A 24,087-nucleotide genomic window follows, 5' to 3' on the forward strand; every position below is an offset into this window, starting at 1 on the left:
TTCTTTATCTTCCTGTAATACCTACGTTTAAGCATCCACTTTTCTATTTTCCATTCATAAAATGGAGAGGTATGTTATTCGAAAACAAAACAAACCGCCGTCGTTTGTTACTTGTTTAAATTAAATTCGCGTCGCGTTGTAGCGCGCCGTGTTGTTGTTGTTTAATAATTCACGACAGAAACTTAAGAATAGTCAAGCCATTTAGCTGCTTTACAAATCTTGTTCTTCATCCATAAAACTATCTTTGATTCAAATGTTTCTTCTTTTCACGAGAATTTGATACTTTTTTGTCAATATAATATCCCTCGCTTTTCGCAAATAACGAAAATGAAAATGCGTTTTCAATGCTGCTGAGAATTTTTACTGTACTATATATATGTATTAACAATTCACTACTTTATGAATAATACAATTTAATCTCATGATATTTGAATCTTGTTTCCGACCGCTAATGAAATAGCAAGTTCCACCTTCGCTCACGGTACTTTTGCACATCTCGGCTGGCCTTGCGATAACCTAGTTACATAGTCCAAGCACAGCTCCGTCATTATATAGACATTGGGCTGATTTTTCAACTCGTAAAACCACATTACATACATCGGAATTATGTACCTAATAAAGGACTCAGTTTACATCAACTTCCCGAATTTGATGTGTTTGATAGGAAAGCTGAACATTCTTAGTTTGTACTACATCCACTCTAAATTTATCAGGTCAATTTAATGATTAGTTCGTTATTATTTGGCATACAAACTTGCTTAAATTGAAACTTTTCATTCGCGGATAGACTTCTTGAGGTTGAATCGCATTGTTTGTTTGTTATTGTAACCAACATACTCTCTATTCATTGAGATTTTTTAAGTTACTTATTCTGGTCTTATATAGTTTTTTAAGTCTTTTTTAATTATTGAAAAATAAACAAAGACAGATTAAGTCTTAGCCAATCTATTCTTCCACGTTCCGTTCCTACCAAACGTTTTCAATTTAAAGATCTTCTGCTTTCCTCAGCAGTTTAAGGTTGTTTGGAAATTTTTCAAACAAAAAAACATACCTAAATTACATATACTTTACACCTACCGTGCTATCTTTTCAGCTATAGACGATTGCTATGACACTCTTCCCAGTATTAAATAATACTCCTGTCGGTAAACAAGTTGACTCGATTTACGAAAGTCGTCTTGATCAATTCTTGTCCGAAGGGCAGTATAGAGATTTTAATCTTCCAAGTGTTTACGATCACGCTCGGATTGATAACCCTAGTGGAGATGTTAATAATGATTTATCCAAAGGGTTTGTTGATTTAAAGGTCTACCGTGTACCCGATTTGTCTCGTCCGAGCTTCAATGAAGTGGTAGGACATAAAAAGTTCGATGAAACTGCTTCCAAGGGAGATACATTTGGACCTAGTTGGGCAACTTTCTGGTTCGAGGTTCATATTCGATTGCCAAAGTCGTGGGCTAAATATGAACAGGTTATTTTTCAATGGAATTGCGATAATGAAGGTTTGGTCTATTCACAAGATGGTGTTCCTCTTCAAGCTTTTAGTGGGTCTGAAAGAACTGATTTCATATTGCCCGATTCGTGGAAAACCACTGAAGATACTTTTTATATTGAGATGGCTTGTAATGGGATGTTTGGAACTGGTGCTGGCAGTCAAATTGCTCCTCCTGACCCAAACAGATACTTTACTCTTACCAAAGCTGATTTAGTAGCTCCTAATCTTCCTGCCATGGCTTTGGCATACGACTTTCTTCTTATGCAGCAGTGTGTCAAACAGCTTCCTTCCAATTGTTGGCAGAAATACAAGGCTCGCCAAATTTGTAATGATATTATGAATACTTTTCATCCTAATGACTTATCTACGATTAATGAGTGCCGAAATCTCGCAAAAGCGTTCCTTGGCAATGACATTGATTCTGAGGCAGTTTTTGAGAAGAATAATGACAAAGCAAATGTGTTCGCAATCGGTCATTGTCACATTGATACAGCATGGTTATGGCCGTTTGCAGAAACGAGACGTAAAATAGTCCGTTCTTGGGCTACTCAGATGAACATCATGGATCGTTATCCGGAGTATCAATTTGTTTGCTCGCAGGCACTACAGTATTTGTGGCTCAAGGAAGATCACCCTGATGTGTTTGAGAAGCTAAAAGAATATGTGAATCAAAACAAATTCATCCCGATTGGTGGTAGTTGGGTTGAACATGACACAAATATTCCGAATGGAGAATCCTTAATTCGCCAATTTTTACTGGGACAGCATTTCTTCGAGAAAGAATTTGGAGTACGCTGTCGGACATTTTGGTTACCAGACACTTTCGGGTATTCTAGTCAAATTCCACAAATTTGTCGTCTTTGTGGAATGGATAGATTTCTGACTCAAAAATTGTCATGGAATAATATCAACTCATTTCCTACTTCTACATTTAATTGGGTAGCATTAGACGGCTCCCAAGTTATTTGCCATATGCCGCCTGCAAATACTTATACTGCTGATACCAACGTTAACGACGTGTTGCATTCAATAGATCAACACAAAAATCTTGTTAACGATCAAGCAGGCTTACTCGTTTTTGGTATTGGTGATGGTGGTGGTGGCCCTACTCCCGAAATGCTTGAAAAACTTCGTCGGTGTAAAGGAATTGCGAATACCGTTGGATATTTGCCAAACGTAAAGCTTGGAAATACGGTGGACGAATTTTTTGATGGCATACTTAAAAGAACCAATGCCGGTCAAACGTTACCCTCATGGAATGGAGAATTATATTTTGAATTTCATCGTGGAACGTACACTACGCAGGCCGAGCTTAAGAAATTAATGCGCAAAGTAGAGATAGCGCTGCATGATGCAGAATATGTATCTACTTTGGCTTCTATATTTAGTAAAGATTATTCGTATCCCAAAGAAAGCCTGCAAGACCTCTGGAGAGACACCTTGTTATGTCAGTTTCATGATGTACTTCCTGGATCCTGTATCGAGATGGTTTACAAAGATGCTATTCCTATCATGAGTAAGGTTCTAAAGAATACCGAAGCTCTTTTATGGCAGGCTATCGAACAGCTTGGTTTTAAGAAAGCTTCCTCTTCTGATAATAAAGAACAGTTATGCTTGTTGAATACCCTGCCTTGGAATGTTCGTGGTGTAATCACGGAAACCGAGGAAAACAAGCTCGTTTACTTCGAATCTTGTGACGGTAAAGGAATTTTAACGGCCGCTCATACGTCGCTGAAGCACCCTGCTGCTGCCTATCAGAAAGATGACAATTTCATATTAGTAAACGACCACTTAAGAGTTACTATTGCACCGAATGGTCTTATACTTAGTTTATTTGATTTACACAAAGAACGGGAGATTCTTGATTTAAAATCTGGTAAAAATCATGCAGGAGCTAATCAGTATGTTTTGTTTGAAGATACTCCTTTATCTTGGCAAGCTTGGGATACGGAGGTTTTTTCATTGGAAAAGTATGAAGTTTTAGATAAAGGAAAAGTCAGCATCAAAGAATCTGGTCCTTTGAGAGCATCCGTAGTTGTGGATATCCCTATTAGTGAATTAAGTCATATGAAGGCCACCATCTCCCTTGAAGGGTACAATGATTGTTCCGAGTTTACTGGTGTAAACTTTACTTGCGAAGTGGATTGGCATGAAAGTTGCAAATTCTTGAAAGTGGAGTTTCCCGTCGATATTCATTCTGAATTCGCTAGTTATGAAACGCAATTTGGCATTACTAAAAGGCCTACGCACTACAATACGTCTTGGGACGTTGCTAAATTTGAAGTATGCCATCAAAAATTTGCTGATTATTCGGACTTTACCTACGGAGTATCCGTCCTTAATGATTGTAAATATGGGTTCTCCACACATGGAAATTTAATGAGGCTCTCTTTGCTTAGATCTCCCAAGCAACCAGATGCTCATGCTGACATGGGCAAACACACGATCCGATATGCTGTATATCCCCACTCAAAACCTCTAGATTCTTCTACCGTCCGAGCCGCTCATAAGTTTAATAGTAACTTCCGTTTACTTACTCGTGCTTCTGACACAGCAAATCTAGATATCTTTGATGCTTTCCAACTAGTTGGAGAGCCCAATGTAATATTGAGTCATATAAAGATGGCAGAGAAAGGAAAATCTATTATTCTACGCGTTTATGAATCCCTTGGTGGGAAATCTCGTGCCAGATTGGTTATCAAGTCGCTTACAGTTGCCTCTGTTACGAAATGTAATGGTTTAGAAGAAGACTTGGAAGAATTGTGCACGCTAAAATCGAATGACTATTATGAGGTTCCCATTGAATTGAGAGCTTTTGAGATTGCTACATTCAAGGTGAACCTTTAATATTATATTCATAAAGTACCAAGAGTAAAGAAAGAATATCTATCTTTTCATGATAAATGTGCGCAGTAGAAGTAAACATATTTTAACTAATTGTCTTGGCTTAGGTTTGCAAAGTTTCGTTTAACAACTACTTATAGTACTAACTGTCACGTCAAATTTTAAAAATCTTTCATAAAAATATAAGACTCATAAAAGCAGAAATCCAATTAAGCTCTTTATCCCAGCAGTTACGCAGTGGTATAACGCAAATCAGCAGGATATGTGACATTAATTTGTCTACGAATTTGATCAGTTAATTGCATCATCTTCAATGTCTCCTCATGGGGTATTTCAGGTGCCTCCTTCATGTTTTTTAATAAGCATTCAGCGACGGCATCCTGTTCGTAAAAGAATCCAGTAGCATCATCAAAGGAAAAGTCAAATACCTCTGTCTCCCCAGAAGCACGTATCAATTTAATACTCTGTGGGCGATAGCAATCACCAGAAATGAACAACTGATTACCGTTTTCTCCATCCAATTTAAGAAAATCATCGGACATTTTACCACGATCCATTGAGGTGCATAGCATAGCTATGGATTCTGTTTTTGGAAATACTAGAGTAACTGCTGTAGTATAATCCCCTATATCGCCGTTATGATCTTCAAAGGTAAGAGCGTTTGAGGAAACAGTGGGCTCTTGCTTTTCATTTTTGGGATCATCATAGAGCAGTAATCGAGACCAGGTAAGCGGATAAACACCCATATCTAATAAAACGCCAGCGCCCAAAGAAACGGTGCGTAAACGGGATTCTGAGGGTAGTTCACGGAAACGAAAATCTTGTGAAAAATCTACAAAAAGACGGAAGTGATCACCACAAACACGATCTTCATGTAGAAGAGTCTTGGCAGCCTTTACAATTGGGTAAAAACGGATCCAAAAACCCTCCGCGAAAAATAGATTTCTTGCTCTCGCTAATTCCACCAATTCTAGTGCTTCTGGATAATTAATGGTAAGAGGTTTTTCGCATAAGACTGCTTTGTCGTTCAACAAGGCAAGCTTGACAACTTCATAATGCTGAGGGTGGGTCGAACTAATGTAAACGATATCCACTTTATCATCCTTTACCAATTCCTCATATGAACCGTACGCTTTAGGCTTGCATGGGGCACAATGATTCTTGGCGAAAGAGGAAGCACGGTGTTCACTGTCACGTGTAGCGACAGCCACAATTTCATGTTGAACTTTGTGACGCTCTGGTACGCCTACGAGATCTTTGGCAAAGACCGCAGCTATACTTCCTGCACCCAAGAACCCCCAATGAATTACAGGACTGGCACCACTCATAGAAGTCATTTTCAAAACTTACGTTCAACGAATCAAAGGAAAATTACGATTGTATATTATGAGAAGAAAAACTGAATTATATTTTTCCAACCGTTTGTTTGACCCAAGTGTCCGTTTTATAGCAACAAAAAGTTGGAGAATTAAGCAAACACAGAAGAAACCACAGAGCAAAGAAGTGGTTATGAGTTCAGTACTTATCGAAGCTTATATACATTTACAATTATGTAAGCGTAAGTACATGTGTTTCCAATTTGCGTGCTAAATAATAAGATTTTCGTTAGCTATCGGGATATCGCTTTGAAGTCACCACTATGAAGTAAATGAGTGTCATTAAAAATGATTGACTACCGAGAGTGATTGCTTATGAATAAAAGATCATATTATGACCTGAATATGTCTATCACACTGTTCACTCTTTAATAGGAATGTTGTTAAGTAGTAGATTGAAAATTTTGAAACTCAGTACATCTTGGAATGGTGGAAGTTTGAATACCTAGAGAAAACATGTGCGATAGTCGTACACAAGTTTATGGTTCCAGAATTTGGTCTAACACTTGGAATCAAGTTGTTTTGTCAATTCGTTACTTCTAAGACAAACTGTAAATATACTAGGGTTTTATCGACTAAGTCTGTGTTTTATCCTTAAACGAAAAATTGATGGGATCATAGCGTCAAAGGTAAAAACTATACTACTTGGGAGTTAATCCTTTGAATATGCATTCATGAATATGAAGTTGATTTTTTAAATTGATCCATATCATTCGTATGCGAACGTACTGCTATAAGAAAATACTTTTATTTACAGATAATATTAATTATCGTATTGCAAATTCCATAAAGCTGTATACATATGAGATAGCGTAAAGCGTCATTTATCGGTTTATTATTTTACAGAATTAAAATAATTCATGCGGTATATACTTTGTAACGCTTTTCCACGTGCGTTGTTAAAAAGATGAGATGGTAGCTATAACAAATAGACAAAAGAAGTTAAAGATAGACGTTCATTGAAAGCATATTTTTTTAGAAACTTTCAATCAAAGGAGAAGGAGGAACAGGAAACAAAAAATAAGTCCTAGGAATAATACGCTAGCTATGTTCAAAATTAAACAAGTTCCGAAAGATTTCGTTGCGCTGCATTGCGATATGCTATTTGTCCTATTAACCAAATGTGTATAATCTTGGCTACTGTATTAAACACATAGTTAATTTTGGCAAAAGGTATTTAATATTTACAAATACTACTTGGGGATAAATTCAATTGCAAAATTAATTATTTCTATTCATTCATATAGATAATAAAATCCAACAGTTCGATTAGTTCATTAAGCTAAACTAACGTTTTCGCCTTAATTAGTCTACTGCGAGTCTCTTTTCAATACCTTAAAATAATAATCTTCATAGAGCATACCGAATGATGATATTTGAGAAAGGACGAAAGAGGTGGGTACGGAAATATGTGTATGTAAAGCAGAAATCGTATTTTTAAGGTGATAATTCCATGCAGAATTATATTCCCCGATGTGTATTCCACTTTACTATAAAAAACTCACTCTAAGTTTCTCAGCCGTAACTAGAAAGAAATAAAACCCATCTAATGCTATCCATAAATCTGAAAACTGCTTTTTATATCTTTTTACCATGAATAGAATAGCTGTATGCCAAAGCGGGATACTAAATTTACACAACCATTTATTTTCATTTTCTTTCTAATTTGTATTAACAAAACTTTTATTGCTCAGAAGCAATAGCTGACCATTGTTTACATCCCTACTTCTTTACTAAATTTCCGTATTACGAAACTCTCCTGTATTCAACAAGTTTTGTGAGACTTTTACTATAATGCGTAAGAAATGGCAGAACGAAAACTTGAGAAAGTCAAGTTATCCATTTCACGTCATGTTATAGCCCATTAATAATATTATATTTGATTACTAAAAAAATGGGAACAATCGGATGCGCAACTTCCGAAGAAAAATATGGAACAAATTTTTCGTTGCCTACTCATTTTCTTATATATTACAAGGAAAGTCTACTTCCATTGTCAACAAGTGATATTTCAGGTATAATCACTTATATTTTTTAGAACAAACACAAAACCTTCAAAGATGAGTGGAAAATTGGTCCTTGTTACTGGTGTTACAGGATTTATTGGAGCCCACGTCGCTGAGCAGCTCCTGCAAGCCGGCTACCGTGTGCGTGGTACGGTGAGAAGCATGGAAAAGGCAGACGAGCTTATTAGACTCAATCCCGGATTAAAGGATAAAATTGAGTTTGTAATCGTCAAGGATGTCTCTGCTTCTAACGCTTTTGACGGTGTTTTGAAAGATGTGGAATTGATTTGTCATATAGCATCACCATTCTTTGTGGAAAACGTTACTGACAACAAATCCCAACTTTTGGACCCTGCCGTGAAGGGTACTCTCGGCATTTTAGAGGCTGCTCAAGGCGTAAAGAGTATTAAGCGCATTGTTATTACTTCATCTTTTGCCGCAGTGGGCAATTTCCAAATCGACCCTCATAACAATAAGGTGTATACTGAGAAGGATTGGAATCCCATTACCTATGAGGAGGCATTGACCACTGATAATGGCATTGTAGCATACTGTGCTTCGAAGAAACTCGCCGAAGAGGCTGCTCGAGAGTATGTAAAGGAAAAGAAGCCTTCTTATGATATTTGTACGATCAATCCTCCTTATGTGTATGGTCCACCAATTCACCCTATGAAAAATATGGACTCTTTAAATACCTCCAATCAAATATTTTGGAAATTAATCGATGGATCGAAGGAAGCCACTCCATTTTATTATTACTATGTTGATGTCCGTGATGTAGCTGCTGCTCACGTTTTTGCCCTTGAGAACGCCAAGTTGTCTAACGGCCGTATGCTTGTCTCCAAGGGTGTATTCACTACTGGTGATATTTGCAAGGTCCTTCGCAAAGAATTCCCCAACAAGTCCGATGTTATTGCCGAGCCCGTCGATATAACTGTGGATCCCAGTTTCTTCAAGTTAGACAACTCATTTTCCAAGTCTCTTGGATTCAAATATCATTCCGACGAGGAATGCTATGTTGACACTGCTAAGAAGTTATGGGAACGTGCTGAGGAGTTTAAATAAAATGTTTACAAACGTTGGGTTGAGCATTCTTTTGTTACGAATTCATTTTTGCTCCTTATTTATTTCACGATTTCTTCTTTCAATTTATATCGCTACGACATATATAGACTTTAGACATATTAAATTATTAGAATTTCATTGCATTTAGATAAAAGACTTTTTTCGATAGTGCTTGTCGGTACACTTTGTTGTATACAATTTTTTCAATATTTTGAAATTTTTTACTCTATCAATCGATTTGCGATTTTTTCTACTCTTATGATGGTATACTGCAATTGCCCTTACAGTGTAACGAAATATATCTAACCGATATTTATTTCCGTTTTTTCAGTATTTACGTAAGTTTCTTTTTGTAAAGCGTTGGAATATTTGTTTGCTCTTTTTTTTGATCTACTATTGTTACAAAACTACCAACTGTTGCAAAAAAAAATTCATAAAACTTGACACCTTAAATTGTACTTAAGTTTATACGGCATACTGTACTATACTTCTGTAACACATTCAACAATATATAAGGATTTTTCGGAACTTTTCTGGAGCCATTTTTACAAATGGTGACGCTTACATAATGCCCTCGTAAATGAAATATATATTCGGCCTCGAACTCTTCTATAATCTTTTAATTTTCTTGGTCTACCTTTTTGTCAAAATTCGAAGTACTGATCGGGAAAGTTGGTAACTCTCTTTTTTTATTTCTACTAAGTCTAAAAATTTAACGAATTTAAATTAAAATCGTATAAAACATGAAGGCAGTGATAGCAGATGGTCAAAACGGCGTAGAGGTTATATCAGATGCCCCTAAACCAACTCCTGAAAAGGGCGAGTTTTTAGGTCGAGTTATTCGTGTCGCGTTCAATCCTATCGATTGGAAAACACTCTACAATGCGTCGATTGAAAAAGGCACCGTTGGCGGAACCGACTTCGTGGCTGTTGTGGAAGATGTTGGAGAAGGCGTCGACAGATCGAAATATATCGGTGCCACTGTTAGTGGGTGGGCTCCTGGTCCTTTAGACGGTTCTAATGCTGCTTGGCGTGAATACATCACTCTTGATGTAAATTTGGTGTACTTTGTTCCCAAGAATATTACACCTTCACAAGCCGCTACGCTTCCTCTAACGTTTACTACTGCTTCGCAAGGACTTAATCAGTACCTTGGTCTTCCCTTGCCTCCCACGGATGGATCCAAGAATTCCGCTCAACAAAAATGGGTTTTAGTATGGAGCGGGTCATCTAGCGTAGGGCAATACGTGGTTCAACTTGCGCATCACGCTGGTTATAAGGTAATTGCTACTTGTTCGCCTCATAACTTTGACTGGATTAAGAAGCTAGGTGCCGATTTCACGGTTGATTACCATGATCCTAACGTGGTGGAGATTATTAAAAAAGCAACTGATGACTCTGTCTTTTATGGATTTGATGCCGCCAGCTTCCCTGAAACTAGTACATTAGCGGTTAAGGCATTTAGCTCAAAGGTAAAAGATGGTAAACTCATCAACATTTTATCTTCACCCCCTTCACCTAGGTCTGAAGTAAAAATCATTGGAATCATTGATTATTCACTTTTCAACCGGGAGTTCAACTTCTTTGGTAACAAGATAGAACCAATTCAAGCTAGCTATGATCATGCTGTTGAAGTATACAAGAAATTGACTGGCTGGCTCCAGGAAGGAGTAATCATCCCTAATCGTGTAAAAGAATTTGATGGTGGATTGCAAGCTATTCCTAAGGCTTTACGTGAGTTTGCCTCAGGGAAGCACAGTGCCGTAAAGTTTGTGGTTCGCATTGACTAAAACGGCACTTTTGTAAATTTTGAAATGACTTATGTTATAACTTGACCTTGGCAAGAGATAGAACAGGCACATACTCTTACATGTTTTATTTGTTGATTGACGTTACTTAAGGAACAAGCTTTTCGTGGTATTATTTTTTTTTATGCAACCTGCCTATACAAATAACACTTCGATAAGCAAAGATGAATTTTTTTTATAATGTTTTACGAATACTAATTGTTTTATCTCTACATCCTTTAGATATAAACAATGATTGTACTATATTCTGAAATGCTACACTGCTCAAATCAATGTATTTTGATAAATTCATCAATTTATACTTTAGACATAAAACTAGCTTGTAAAGCAATCCTGTACATGTTATAACCAACGTAATCTTTATTGTGAAAAATTGAAAATTTCAGCAAGATACTTGTCATAACCAAAAAAAATAAAAAAAAACCAAATTATTAAACAGAAATAATGAAGCTATAAATAAATATGATCAATTATGTATTCTCTTCTAAGTAACCTTATTATTGTTTTCAAAACTCATCCTGCTTTTCCTGTTTTATATTTGAACCCTGAGTTACAGGTTCGTCCATTTCCTGAGCGTATATAATCATAGGTTTTGACTCTAAAGTTTGGCCTGGAAGTTGCTCTTCTAACTCAACAAAATCCATTCCTCGTAACTCTTCTTCAAAAGATGCACGAATATGAAGGCCCGGTACTAGATCTACTAACAGACATATGATAGCTGTTATGACGAAAGACCATGCAGCAACAGAGGTAAAACCTGCAAATTGATAACCCATTTGTTTCCAGTGATGAACGGCCCAGCCCCCGTCTATAACTGTAGCGCCATCTGAGGCAGCGACATCGGGATGCGCTACTACACCGAGCACGATGGAGCCAACAATGCCGCCGATACCGTGTAAGTTAAAGACACGAAGCGTTTCATCAACGCCAATCCATTCATTGAGGTCATGAAGAAAGTTACATACCAATGCCGGTACGATACCCCCAGCAGCGGCTCCCCATGGAAATACAAATCCACAGGCTGGTGTGATACCCACTAACCCTGCAATGGCACCTTCGCAAATACCTATAGTGGAAAACTTTCTATAACGGATGTAATCAATAATCGCCCATGTCAAAGCACCAAATGACGAGGAAATGAGCGTGTTGGTCATGATATAAGCTGTACGAATATTAACAGTCAATAGAGTACCAGAATTGAAGCAGAGCCATGCAAACCAAATCAAAACAACGCCAATGTAAACCATACCAGCATCATGCGGAGGATTATGAGCTATCTTTCCTCTGCCGAAGGAATTCTTCCAGGAAACAGATTTGAACCCAAACCACCGCTTCCAATTAGCTTTGCAGTTGTTTTGGGAAGACGACGGTAAATCTGCATTATCGGTCGACCGAATTGAATCGGGTCTGTCTGGCTCGTCGACAACAATGCGACGACCTAAACATAAGGAATAAGCGAGCGCAGCAAAACCAGATGAAATATGTACGGGACCGCCGCCTGCAAAGTCAAGGGCACCCAATGTGTAGAGCCAGCCATTGGGTGCCCATGTCCAGTATGCCTGTGGACAATAAACCAGCGTAATGTATAAAAAAGATATTACGAGAGAGGGAATTAGCCTACCGCGCTCAGCCATTGCCCCGGCAAACAATTGAGCTGTCGCTACAGCAAAGAGACCACCAAATGGAAAGTAAACAATTGCTGGAATTGTGGACCCTGGTATATATGGTTCTAACCAAAGATGGTTCATCCCTCCTTGCCACAACGTTCCATAAAAAGAGGACCCCGATGAGCAAGCAAGAGAGTATCCAAACAGATACCATTGAATAAACACCACTGCTGTAACCAAAAACGACTGAGTCAATATTGAGAGAGCCGAATTCTTTCTAACCATCCCAGCATAATAAAGAGCTATACCGGGGGTTACGGTAAATACTACCACTGTACTCAAAAGTACGTACGCTATATCAGCATTTGAGTATTCGTTGGGAAACAGTTCTGTTACAGTCGCGATAGTGGAGTTTGCGTCGCGACGTAATAGCGCATTCGGCTCGTTAAGCATCTTTTCGTACACGACAAATAAATCGTAAATCAGTCGTAAATTATACCGTACGTCACAGTATCGTACGTAAACAGAGAGATAAATAGAGGATAAGTAAAGAAAGTCTGTGAATTTCTTAATTGATCTGTAAACTAATATGTAGAGAAGTTCTTATCTCTTTACCAAAAAATCACCTAAAGTTATCAATAGTAAAAGTAATTTTCACTCTTTCTCAATTGAATCCGATTCACAGATTTATTATTTAACGATATAGAACCACTTTCGGTAAACCAACGTTATTTGGCGCCTTAAAACGTCTTATTGTATTCTAAGAATGAGATGCTGTATATTTTAGTGTAGTATGCTATCTTAAAAAACATGTAAGCTACGCAGTTTGGTATCTGATTTAAGGATACGTAGAACTGCGGTGAGTTTTCCTTGTGATCTATTATATTACGATACACAGGTTGTATAAGTAGCAACTGAGTATAGGTATTGTATTAACTGGGTTATAATGTTACCTATCACTAATATAGCTCATAACTGAACTGAGGAACGAGGTTCAGCAGTAGCTCTATTTATAGTATTCAGATAATATTGATCTTAATAGATTATCATTAAGATCAATCTCCATATCGTATCATACATGGTACGATATATAATTAGAACATGTGACATATAGTGATACTCAACGTAGTGTATTATAGCGTAGTGTAGTATTGCTGACATTGCCCTCCCCAAGATTTTCTATGTAAATCTGAGGATAAGTCATATGTTCTCAGATATTTAGATTATTGTTTTTAATATAATCATTGACAATTGCTTTGTCCGCTTGTAGCGCTGTAGCTAATGTAGTCCATCCTGACATAATAGTACTCGGATTTAGATTCGAAATGTACTTGACATTTAAGTAGAGTACTTGTTCTCTGTTTTTATGTTCTAGGATATGAAGAATTGTTCCAATATCAGACTCATCAATGGTAGCGTAATTGAGTTCTGAATTATGTCGATACTTTTCTAGGTGAGAAACATGAAAAGTAGATGAAAACATGTGCTTGATTGAATCTGGAAGATCCAATTCATAGTTGTTTGGACCCGACTTCTGTAACACATAGAACGGTCCTGCAAAACTAGGTGCTAATTTATTGGATTTATGAAGAAAACCTGTTTTCGTTCTTTTGACCATAACTAGGTCTCCAGGTTGAAATTCTTCAATTTCTTGTATTTTCATATCGAAATACTTTTTCATCTTTATGTTGTTTGTATTCAAGTGTTCTTTAACTGTTTGAAATACTTGGATCGTTTCCTGAGAGTTTTCGTCAGTTTTGTCACTAAAGCTAGGTAACTCTAAAGGTGATAAAGCTGGTGAATAGCGATGTACTATCTCAAAAGGTGTCATTTGAGTTGCTGAATGTATCGCATTGTTGTAAGATTGTTGCACTAGGGATATATGATCTACCCATGTATTTGGATGTGTGCTACATACACATCTTAGTAATTTCTCCACAGTTTGGTTTGTACGCTCAGTTTGTCCATCAGTTTGTGGTCTGTATGGTAACGAAAATTTCATAACGAAATTATATTTATGTGCGAAATCTTTCCACGTTTGGGAAGTAAAAATATGATCATTATCTGCAATGATTTCTTTTGGATTGCCGAAATAAGCAATAACTCGTTGATCAAACATTCGAGCTGTTTGCTCTGCTGTAATGGATTTCGTACAAGGTACTAAGATTGCCATTTTTGAAAATCGGTCAACTACCACGAAAAGTGCATTATAACCAGATGATTCTGGTAAAGCTGTAATAAAATCCATTGATAAAGATTCCCAAGGTCTTTCTGATGGGGGAATTGGTTGTAAAGGTCCATAAGGTTTATGATTCCTAGATTTGTTTATTTGACATGTATGGCAGTTCTGTACATATTCTTGTATTTGTTTTCTTATTCCTTTCCACGTAAATCTACGTAATATAATGTTTGTAAGAAGTTCAATGCCTGGATGAATCAATTTACCTTCTTCATGATACTTTTTAATAATTGTCCTAGTCAGCTGAGTATCATTAGGTAATAAGATTTGGTCTTTACTGTTAATTAGTAAGCCATCTTTGAGTTGGATATTCTCTTCCACTCGTTTGTCTTCATTGTTTAGTAAATTCAACAATTTTGTATCATTCGTATATTCTGTAACCACTTGGTTTTTAAAATCATCGGTTATCGAGATTTGATTAACAAAGTTGATACTATTGTCTTCTGAATCTTTTGGAATTGGTTCTGTTTCGTCAACAATTCTGGATAAGGCATCAGCTATGTGATTTGCTGATCCAGGTCTGTAGTTAATTTCAAAGTTGAAGTCTTGTAAAAATAATTGCCAACGAGCTAAACGTTTGTTTTCAGGCTCGGATTCGTTAGTAATGCGACCAATTAAGTTTCGATGGTCTGTTAAAATTTTGAAAGGTTCGATAGTGGATTCTAAATAGTGTCTCCAATGTTTGAGAGACTTAATGATTGCAAGCATTTCTTTGTCCGATACGCTATAATTTAATTGTGCTTTAGACATCTTTGCTGAATAGTATCCAACAGGATAGTATTTATCATCATCATGTTTTTGAGACAATACGGCTCCTACAGCGACATCTGAAGCATCAGTTTCCAGTAGAATCTTTTTACTGAAATCAAAGTGTCGTAGCACCGGAGGAGAAACTAAACATTGTTTAATGTTTTCTATCGCTTGGGTTTGTGTTGGTGTCCATTTCCAGCGTACATCCTTTTTCAAAAGATTATTGAGTGGATGTGTTAATTGTGATGTCTTTGGAATGAATTTCCTAAGATAATTGACAGAACCTAGAAATTGTCGTAATTCTTTACGATTCTTAGGTTGCTTCCATTGTAAGACTTTGTCTATATTTTCTTGACAAGGCGTAAATCCTTTTTCCGAAATGTGATACCCTATAAATTTTACTTGTGATTGGTGAAATTCACATTTTGCTTGATTGATAATTAAGTTCGCATTTTTCAATTTCTGTAGAACGTCTTTAACATGTTTTACATGTTCAGATTCCGATTTTGAATGAATTAAAATATCATCCATATAACATACTACATGTGATTCTTTGGCTTCACCAAGTATTGTATTGATAAAGTATTGAAAATGTGCTGGAGCTGTAGATATGCCATAAGGCATTACTAGATATTCAAAAACTCCACGAGGACAGCGAAAAGCAAGTTTATGTTCATCTCCTTTTCTTACTCGTATCAAGTGATAGGCACTTTTGAGGTCAAGTTTAGTAAAAATTGTAGAACCTTGTATTTTAGCAAGTAATTGTTCAATAAGTGGTAACGGATATATATTGGGTTTGACATACTTATTTAAAGGTTTGTAGTCAACCACCATTCTCAAGGTGCCTTCCTTTTTCGGAACGAACATTACTGGACAGGCGTTAATGGCTTTAGATTCTCGTATAATTCCACTTTTTAATCCTTGATTAATTTCATCATTCATAGCTTGCATTTTTCCCGGTGGTAGCGGGTAATTTCTGATAGGTAATCTGTAGTTTTCTTGAGTTAGTTCAACTTCAAATTCTAACCCTTTTATTGGCTTTGGTAGCTTTTCCGTATTGGTTTCTGCAGTAATGTCTTTGAATTCTTTATAGATATCTGGTAACTCAGGTTCCTTGACAATATTTGAAACTTTGTTCATTTGAGAGAGCGTGTGTTTACTGCTAGATATTTCAATGTTATTGTCATATAATGTTGTGAAGGAGATAGCAGCTGGATGCGAAAATTTCTTTACAACCAAGAATTCTGTTTTGATTGATATTCCATTTAGACTTATGTTAAGTTTTATTGTTTTGCGATTAATCTTATTTGGATAAACTCCACCATATATCACACTTTTTGACCAGGGTCTGGTAGGCAGTTTATGTGCTCGAACAGTTTCTTCTGTTATAATATTTGCTTGAGCGCCCGTATCGATTAGACAGGGTATTGAGCACTTGAAGTCTGGAAGTTCAGCTTGTAATACCATTTCGTAACGTTTCCTAGTATGATTTAGGAATTTGTTAGATGAGTATTCTATTCTCGAAACATTTGTCTTCCTCAGGTTTCTGCTATTAGTGGTGTTATTTTTCTTTGAAAGGGACTCTTTTCCTAGATTTTTATTTTGCGGTTGAAAACGCTTGTGAGTTTTACCATACGAGGCTGTTCTTTTGTCCTCTAAAAAGTCATAAATTTCACTGATTTCTGATTTCCAGTAATTTCTTTCCTTTAATTTCCTTAAGGAATATGGCAGCATCCATAATATAAACAAGCGAGTATGGAAATCATCAACATTTGCTTTTGACATGAGTTTCCTTATAAATTGAACTTTGTCCAATTGATTTCTAAAACCTTCAAATGTTTTAGTTAAACGATCACCTTTGTTGGATCCTTGTACTTTCCCTGTTTGTCTGAGTAATTCTTGCCATGTAAGACTTCCATTCTCAGAAAACATGCGTTCAGCGAATTGTTGCTCTAATTCTTCTAGGTGATTCAATGTATACTGTCTTTTAGTATGCTCATTTGGGAATAATGAAGGGTATTCAGTAAAGTGTTGATCAAGTTTTGAAATGTAACTTTCAACATCCTTATTTGGATCGAATTTCCCTATCTCTGGTACATGCTTCGATAATATTTTTGCAAAAAGGTTTATTAAATGTTCGTCTGATGTTTGAATTCCATCCAAATTCTCTGGTCTCCATCGTTTTGCTCTTGCTTTCATATAACGATAATTTGCGTAGGACATTGTATATGTTTCCCTTTGGGAGATTTCAAAAGGGATAACAGTCCTTCCAAAGTTCCTTCTCCTTTGAACCCAGAAGGAGAGAAATATATATATTTATGATATATATTTATTCAATAATTCCTTTTTCCTAAAAGGAGTTAATTGTAGATCACAAGAGTTCAGTTATTGTAAGCTACGCAGTTTGGTATCTGATTTAAGGATACGTAGAACTGCGGTGAGTTTTCCTTGTGATCTATTATATTACGATACACAGGTTGTATAAGTAGCAACTGAGTATAGGTATTGTATTAACTGGGTTATAATGTTACCTATCACTAATATAGCTCATAACTGAACTGAGGAACGAGGTTCAGCAGTAGCTCTATTTATAGTATTCAGATAATATTGATCTTAATAGATTATCATTAAGATCAATCTCCATATCGTATCATACATGGTACGATATATAATTAGAACATGTGACATATAGTGATACTCAACGTAGTGTATTATAGCGTAGTGTAGTATTGCTGACAAAACAAAGACAGACGCGTTTCAAAATAAGATGTAAACAATGTTTTGCACTTGCACTTTGCCTAAACTATTTTCAAGGAGAGATTGCTTTAGAAGACTCTTCTGCAAGTCCTGGTATTAATTTCTAATGCGTGTACCTCGTATTTTAGTATCTTAGAATGGTTTAATATACTAATTTGACATTTTTTTTTATCTAAGTTACTAGGAGCCTTATACTGACTGATATTTTCTTATTTAATTCATCAACCAACAAATGACTTGAATGAATACGTTTGCCTCCGTTTTCAATATCGATAGGTCTCATCCCTTCTGTAAGGGGCGTGCACTATAGTGAACAATCCTGTTAAGTAGGATTATCGAACCCGACAGATAAAGTGTATATCGGTGATTAAAAAGCATTATGCCCAATGAGGCTGGAAACCGATTTGTGAACGGCGCAAGCTGGTATCGAGTATTTTCTCTTACATTATAGATAGGGAAGTGTATTAGATGCTGAATAACATCAGGAATTATCTAAGAGACATGCAAGATAAACATGAGAAACCGGCTAATATGGGATATTTACAACGAATCAATGTATCATTGATCCTTAAGGGTTTGATTAATCGGCTAAACGAAGTTATTTGACTGAATAGATAAAGTGTCGAGCATGTTGACATTGAGATCATTGTTATAAATAAAATAGATGGGAACGTCAATTAGTGTTATTGTTTTTCAAATTCAAGCATAAGTTGATTTCTTTGAATCTAGGCTCGTAAAGATTTGTAAAGTCACATACATCCCTCGATCCGATCGAAATCATACTTAACCATATAAACCCTTATTATTGAAAGCGATTTCTGCATATTTGGCTATCACTCTCAGTTTCACAGCCGAAAAAAAGTCTAAGAGATAAGGCGATAATTTGTTAATATTTTAAGTTGCTTTTTTTTTTTTTAATTTCTTCTTTTCTCTAGTTTCGCATCGTGTTGCTTTCTGTCTTGTTTATTTATAATCTTAGTTATCTAAAATTTATATATTTTCATATATATATATATATATATATATACATACGATATCCCTTAGCTAGCTGTTGAATATGGCTTATTATCCTCACCTTCCCTATCATCATCATCACCATACTTCCGTTCCCGGTGAACGCCTTAGCGATCCTTTGGATCCGCTGTCTGCAGACGAGCTAAAACTCGCTGTTGAAATTATCCGTCATGAGTATCCTTCCAAGCACTTCGCGTTCAATGTAGTTACTCTGGAGGAACCCCCGAAAGCGAAGTACTTGCATTGGAAATACTCCAAGGAAGACGCTCACAAGCCCGAGCGAATTGCGTTGGCTGTCCTACTCGAAAAGGGCGTGCCAGGTATTTTGGAAGCGCGGGTCAACTTGACTAAAGCAGAGGTTATTCAAATTGAGCATATTACTGGAGTTTGCCCGATCCTTACAGCTGACATGCTTGTAAATACTGAACAAATTGTACGTAAGGATCCTGCTGTTATTGAGCAATGTATTTTGTCGGGGGTGCCTCCTGATCAAATGGATCATGTTTATTGCGATCCATGGACTATTGGATATGATGAGCGCTATGGAAATACACGACGCATGCAACAAGCTATGATGTACTACCGTTCTAATGAAGACGATTCTCAGTATTCGCACCCCTTGGACTTTTGTCCCATCATCGATACTGAAGATCAGAAAGTCGTTGCTATCGACATCCCACCCGTTCGTCGTCCTCTATCTAAGCACAAGCATTCCAATTTCAATAAGAAGGATATTGAGGCCGAGTTGGGTAAGATGCGTGAAGTGAAACCAATCTCCGTTACCCAGCCTGAGGGCGTCAATTTCCGCATGAAGGGTCGTTACATTGAATGGCAAAACTTCCGTATGCATATTGGATTTAATTATCGCGAAGGTATTGTGTTATCGGATATATCTTATAATGACAATGGCCACATTCGTCCTCTCTTCTATCGTATGTCAATCGCTGAGATGGTGGTTCCTTATGGTAATCCTGAGCACCCTCATCAGCGAAAACACGCCTTTGACTTAGGTGAATACGGTGCTGGTTACTTGACTAATCCCCTTGCTCTTGGATGCGACTGTAAGGGTGTTATTCATTATTTAGATGCTCACTTTGTGAACAATACTGGTGAGGTGGAAACCGTTAAAAATGCTATTTGCATTCATGAAGAGGATGATGGTGTTTTGTTTAAGCATTCCGACTTTCGTGACAAATTCCGTACTACTATTTCTGCACGCGGCATTAGATTGGTAATTTCCCAAATCTTTACTGCTGCTAACTATGAGTATATGGTATACTGGATTTTCCATATGGATGGTGTTATCGAATGCGAGCTTAAGTTAACCGGTATATTGAACACGTATGCTATGAATGAAGGGGAGGATCTAAAAGGTTGGGGTACCCAAGTTTATCCTCAGGTTAATGCACACAACCATCAACATTTGTTTTGTCTCCGTCTTAATCCAATGTTAGATGGATACAGCAATTCGGTTGCTGTTGTAGACGGTGTAAGTGGTCCTGGTGAGCCTGGATCCAAAGAGAATTATTATGGAAATGCTTTCACCACTGAGCGTACGGTACCTAAAACTGTTAAAGAAGCCATCTGTGATTACAATAGTGATACAAGCAGAACGTGGGATATATGTAACCCAAATAAGTTGCACCCATATTCAGGCAAGCCAGTTTCATATAAGCTTGTATCTCGAGAAACTCCACGCTTGATGGCCCGTCCAGGATCTTTGGTATCAAATCGTGCAGGTTTTGCTCGTCACCACATCCATGTTACGCCATACAAAGATGGGCAAATTTATCCTGCCGGTGACTATGTCCCTCAAACATCTGGCGAACCAACTAAAGGTTTGCCTGAATGGATTGCTGAAGAGCCAGACGCTTCGGTTGATAACACGGATATCGTTGTTTGGCACACTTTTGGAATTACTCACTTCCCTGCTCCTGAAGATTTCCCATTGATGCCTGCAGAACCCATTCGTCTTTTATTACGTCCTCGTAATTTCTTCCTTCGCAACCCAGCTCTTGACGTACCCCCTTCGAAGAATGTTACTACCTCTGAGGTGAAGCAGGCACACCATCATGGTAATTTACACATGATGGATATGATGAAGAGTCTAACAGATGCCACTTCTGAATTTGCATTTGGAGAGAAATTTTGCGAAAAACATAAAGGTGATCACTTCTTTTAGAGATTCAGATATTGATTGAATGACCCGAAACCATTTTGGAACGTAGATGTACATATAATGAGAAAGCCATGAATCAGCTTTTTATTGGAATAAGAAGTGATGTTTAGTTTTTGGTTAATCAGTGTATTAAATACTAGCTAACTGTCAAATCCAACAATACATATATCATTATTCCTTAAATTTTCTTCTTAGTATTTATTATTGACGAAGTATTGAATGTGCTTAATCTTTACGAAATTGATTATACTTAAAACGTTTTATTAATATCTTCTACTAAGGCAAGCATAATCTATCCGCATTGAACTTAGTCAAGGATAATGCCTTTCCCAACCGAATTTAAAAATCAATGAGAATAACAAATATTGAAATTTCAATTGATATTGACAATAGTAATTACAGTTGTCTTCTTTTTCTAATATCCATTTTCCTAAAGCCAAAAAAAAAATAAAATAAAATAAAGTTAATTTATTCATATCCATCAAACGCGAAACATAATACACATCGTAAAATTCAATAAAATAGCTCCAAACGATTGGTATGTTGAATCGTTTACAGTTATTCTATGGCTGTCAAATTAATAGCCGGTAACATTCCAGCCAGATGATGGCAAAGCAGAAGTTGTATTGGTACTAGATAGTACAGTGGAAAAACCGCTGCTAGAGAGACTAGTGAAACTGCTTGTCGACACACTGGAAGAAATAGTGCTAGAAATAGAAGGGATTGAGGTAGTGGAGGATACAGCGCTAGGGCTGGATGAAGTCAAAGTAGTAGACGACACAAGGCTGGAGCTGGATGTAGTCGATGTGGTGGAAGAAGCAGCACTAGAGCTAGATGAAGAAGGATCGATATCAACTGGAATACATTGAGAATAATATGGACCATTGTAAATACATTCGGATCCTGGCTCACAGCAAGTTGGGCCATTGTAATTGATGCCGCCGCACTGTTGATATAACTTTGCACAGGGTCCTGTATAATCAACTGGGATACATTGCGAATACCAGGGATTTGAATAGATACAAGAACTACCTACTACACAACACGTGGGGCCATCATAGTAAATACCTCCGCAAGTCCCATATCTGGGTGAACACTGGCTTGCGCTTGTTTTGGAGACCAGAGACAAAGCTAATGTCAATACTGTCAAAAACAAACTTTGAGTAAGCATTTTAAACGAGAAAAACACAATACTAATAGACTCGGAGAGAGTAAATTTCTAAGAAAAGAATAAGTTCAAGGGTTACTTTAAAGTTGCAGAGAGATATGTTTCTATTTCTGAATACCACGACAAAACAGACTTATAGCAACAGTCGATCCTGACAGAGTCGCCTTGCCCATGACTTTTTATACATCACAGAAGTAAGACTTTCACAAACGTAGCAATACTGCAAGGCAGAAATGTAGACGTGATCACATGGTGGGCCACCAGTGTGCGAATGAAAAGACACTAAAACCTTCTAACGTTCCCATAAAACGATCCAATATTCTTTCAAATAAGATCATATTAACCTGCTCTTGCATTTCTAGACCAGGGCTCTCATGTCTAACCGTCAGATCAGGTACCCCTAAGACCGTGACTATTTGATTTTTCGAATCATACAACCTGCCTATTTTATCTTATCAAAAATTATCATACGAAAAGTGACAAGATGGTTAGACATTTGACCATTACGACTAACATCCGAAATCCGCTACAAAATACTACCTGTAAAGGTGGTTGGGATATTCACATCATTCCTCTAAGTATATTGTCTAGGTACTTTCTCAGGGAAAATGGTACATATTTATTGTGTTTGCAAAGCATCATCAACTGACATATTTTGATTTGTGAAAACACAGGGAGTATGTTAGGGGCATGCGGCAATGATTCCTGCAATTGTTATGTTATAGAACTTTGTCAAAATTGTATGGCATAAAGTTCTTTTGAACGAATTAGAATATTTAGGTCATCATCAATGTCAAAACAGCTTTACATCGGCCTTAACCTTCATTTTGCCGCGGTTAAAGAAAGTGAAGAATTGGTATTTTCTTTTATTCTAATCTATTACATTTATCATATATCGTTGATCGAATTGTGCTTTAATATTTTTTTCTTATTTTTATTTATTTTTTCTTATATATATATATGAACATGTTATTTGGGTTTTCTGCCTTTTTTTTTATTTATTTTATTATTTTTTTCTTAGGTCTTTTCCAAGGATCGAAACTTCGGCAGAAGTAGCGCATCATACGGTACTAAAAGTGGGCTGGCACAATCGACATTTTTTCAAAAAATAGCTGCCGATGAACCAATTAACAATTTTTATAGTAAAAATTACAATGCAAGTAGTATATGAAAACCATTAACATTAAGTGAATATTGTAAATTATAAACACATTCAGAATTAGGCTATAAAAAAGTTATAGTGTTCACCAGAACATTACTTCGTTAATATTTATCAAGGGAAAGCACTCTATTATATGATAAATAGATTTCCAGTTATAAGCGATGCAATGCAGTAATTGGGTTTTCCGAGATGCTTTACGTTTCCTTTTAAGACAAATTGAATTCAACATAGGTAGATGCATTCATGTAGGAGTACAGCTAACTCTTGCATTGGTTTTTAAAAAGCATAAAAAAGAAAAAGAAAAAGATATTGCTAATTATTACAATCGCCAAATTCATATAAATGCAAAAAAATAGTGAGTGCGAAAGAAATTCACTAAATAGAAAAAAATATTTTTTTGAGCATAATAAATAAGAGATTGAAATACTTCACTGTGAGTAAATAAGTTCGCAATGTAAATTAGAATTGAAATTATATATCTAATCAAAGACGTTTCATATGGAAGAACAGTGTTGAAAAACACTCAACTTCTTTCTGCTTGTCTAATTTTTTGGTTACGAATTTATCAATTTATTTTTATTTTATTTTTTTAATTTTTAGTAATGATTTTTAAAAGG

General features: G+C 36.5%; 8 protein-coding genes and 12 long non-coding RNA genes across 20 annotated transcripts, besides 2 other annotated features; 9 read left to right on the plus strand and 11 right to left on the minus strand.

The window, feature by feature from the left end:
• Positions 1 to 8: 8 nt before the first annotated feature.
• Positions 9 to 806, minus strand: SPOM_SPNCRNA.3318. The gene has a single exon (NR_192685.1). It is a non-coding gene; the product is annotated as a non-coding RNA (long non-coding RNA).
• On the plus strand, positions 687 to 6,486 carry ams1 (alpha-mannosidase). Its single transcript, NM_001019405.3, has one exon. The coding sequence runs from the start codon at positions 1,109 to 1,111 to the stop codon at positions 4,340 to 4,342; it is 3,234 nt and encodes a 1,077-aa protein (NP_593979.1). The 5' UTR covers positions 687 to 1,108; the 3' UTR covers positions 4,343 to 6,486.
• dhd1 (dihydrodiol dehydrogenase) lies at positions 954 to 5,844 on the minus strand. The gene has a single exon (NM_001019406.3). It carries the CDS (start codon positions 5,674 to 5,676, stop codon positions 4,570 to 4,572), a length of 1,107 nt encoding a protein of 368 aa, NP_593980.1. The 5' UTR covers positions 5,677 to 5,844; the 3' UTR covers positions 954 to 4,569.
• A 470-nt stretch (positions 6,487 to 6,956) lies between the features above and the next one.
• Positions 6,957 to 8,198, minus strand: SPOM_SPNCRNA.3319. The gene has a single exon (NR_192686.1). It is a non-coding gene; the product is annotated as a non-coding RNA (long non-coding RNA).
• SPOM_SPAC513.07 (flavonol reductase/cinnamoyl-CoA reductase family) lies at positions 7,714 to 9,029 on the plus strand. Its single transcript, NM_001019407.3, has one exon. The coding sequence runs from the start codon at positions 7,776 to 7,778 to the stop codon at positions 8,784 to 8,786; it is 1,011 nt and encodes a 336-aa protein (NP_593981.1). The 5' UTR covers positions 7,714 to 7,775; the 3' UTR covers positions 8,787 to 9,029.
• SPOM_SPNCRNA.3320 lies at positions 8,503 to 8,724 on the minus strand. Its single transcript, NR_192687.1, has one exon. It is a non-coding gene; the product is annotated as a non-coding RNA (long non-coding RNA).
• Positions 9,030 to 9,388: 359 nt separating the features above from the next.
• Positions 9,389 to 10,195, minus strand: SPOM_SPNCRNA.3321. The gene has a single exon (NR_192688.1). It is a non-coding gene; the product is annotated as a non-coding RNA (long non-coding RNA).
• On the plus strand, positions 9,408 to 10,928 carry SPOM_SPAC2E1P3.01 (dehydrogenase). The gene has a single exon (NM_001019408.3). The coding sequence runs from the start codon at positions 9,530 to 9,532 to the stop codon at positions 10,574 to 10,576; it is 1,047 nt and encodes a 348-aa protein (NP_593982.1). The 5' UTR covers positions 9,408 to 9,529; the 3' UTR covers positions 10,577 to 10,928.
• On the minus strand, positions 10,200 to 10,413 carry SPOM_SPNCRNA.3322. Its single transcript, NR_192689.1, has one exon. It is a non-coding gene; the product is annotated as a non-coding RNA (long non-coding RNA).
• amt3 (plasma membrane ammonium transmembrane transporter Amt3) lies at positions 10,900 to 12,654 on the minus strand (the record flags this gene model as incomplete). Its single annotated transcript, NM_001019409.3, has 1 exon — positions 10,900 to 12,654. The coding sequence occupies one exon, from the start codon at positions 12,652 to 12,654 to the stop codon at positions 11,101 to 11,103; it is 1,554 nt and encodes a 517-aa protein (NP_593983.1). The 3' UTR covers positions 10,900 to 11,100.
• SPOM_SPNCRNA.859 lies at positions 10,953 to 12,744 on the plus strand. Its single transcript, NR_151241.1, has one exon. It is a non-coding gene; the product is annotated as a non-coding RNA (long non-coding RNA).
• A 268-nt stretch (positions 12,745 to 13,012) lies between these two features.
• Positions 13,013 to 13,361: an LONG TERMINAL REPEAT.
• Positions 13,362 to 13,411: 50 nt separating this feature from the next.
• On the minus strand, positions 13,412 to 17,413 carry Tf2-3 (retrotransposable element/transposon Tf2-type; the record flags this gene model as incomplete). Its single annotated transcript, NM_001019410.3, has 1 exon — positions 13,412 to 17,413. One exon carries the CDS (start codon positions 17,411 to 17,413, stop codon positions 13,412 to 13,414), a length of 4,002 nt encoding a protein of 1,333 aa, NP_593984.1.
• Positions 15,892 to 16,814, plus strand: SPOM_SPNCRNA.3323. The gene has a single exon (NR_192690.1). It is a non-coding gene; the product is annotated as a non-coding RNA (long non-coding RNA).
• Positions 16,932 to 17,416, plus strand: SPOM_SPNCRNA.3324. The gene has a single exon (NR_192691.1). It is a non-coding gene; the product is annotated as a non-coding RNA (long non-coding RNA).
• A 163-nt stretch (positions 17,417 to 17,579) lies between these two features.
• Positions 17,580 to 17,928: an LONG TERMINAL REPEAT.
• Positions 17,929 to 17,979: 51 nt separating this feature from the next.
• On the plus strand, positions 17,980 to 21,323 carry cao1 (Cu(2+) amine oxidase Cao1). Its single transcript, NM_001019411.3, has one exon. The coding sequence runs from the start codon at positions 19,005 to 19,007 to the stop codon at positions 21,141 to 21,143; it is 2,139 nt and encodes a 712-aa protein (NP_593985.1). The 5' UTR covers positions 17,980 to 19,004; the 3' UTR covers positions 21,144 to 21,323.
• Positions 20,896 to 21,099, minus strand: SPOM_SPNCRNA.3325. Its single transcript, NR_192692.1, has one exon. It is a non-coding gene; the product is annotated as a non-coding RNA (long non-coding RNA).
• Positions 21,324 to 22,461, minus strand: cbm1 (cellulose-binding domain-containing protein). Its single transcript, NM_001019412.3, has one exon. It carries the CDS (start codon positions 22,309 to 22,311, stop codon positions 21,718 to 21,720), a length of 594 nt encoding a protein of 197 aa, NP_593986.1. The 5' UTR covers positions 22,312 to 22,461; the 3' UTR covers positions 21,324 to 21,717.
• SPOM_SPNCRNA.3326 lies at positions 21,345 to 21,547 on the plus strand. Its single transcript, NR_192693.1, has one exon. It is a non-coding gene; the product is annotated as a non-coding RNA (long non-coding RNA).
• SPOM_SPNCRNA.3327 lies at positions 21,799 to 23,818 on the plus strand. The gene has a single exon (NR_192694.1). It is a non-coding gene; the product is annotated as a non-coding RNA (long non-coding RNA).
• On the minus strand, positions 23,530 to 23,801 carry SPOM_SPNCRNA.3328. Its single transcript, NR_192695.1, has one exon. It is a non-coding gene; the product is annotated as a non-coding RNA (long non-coding RNA).
• Positions 23,819 to 24,087: the final 269 nt, after the last annotated feature.

Source organism: Schizosaccharomyces pombe, assembly GCF_000002945.2.
Source record: "Schizosaccharomyces pombe strain 972h- genome assembly, chromosome: I".
NCBI lineage: Eukaryota > Fungi > Ascomycota > Schizosaccharomycetes > Schizosaccharomycetales > Schizosaccharomycetaceae > Schizosaccharomyces > Schizosaccharomyces pombe.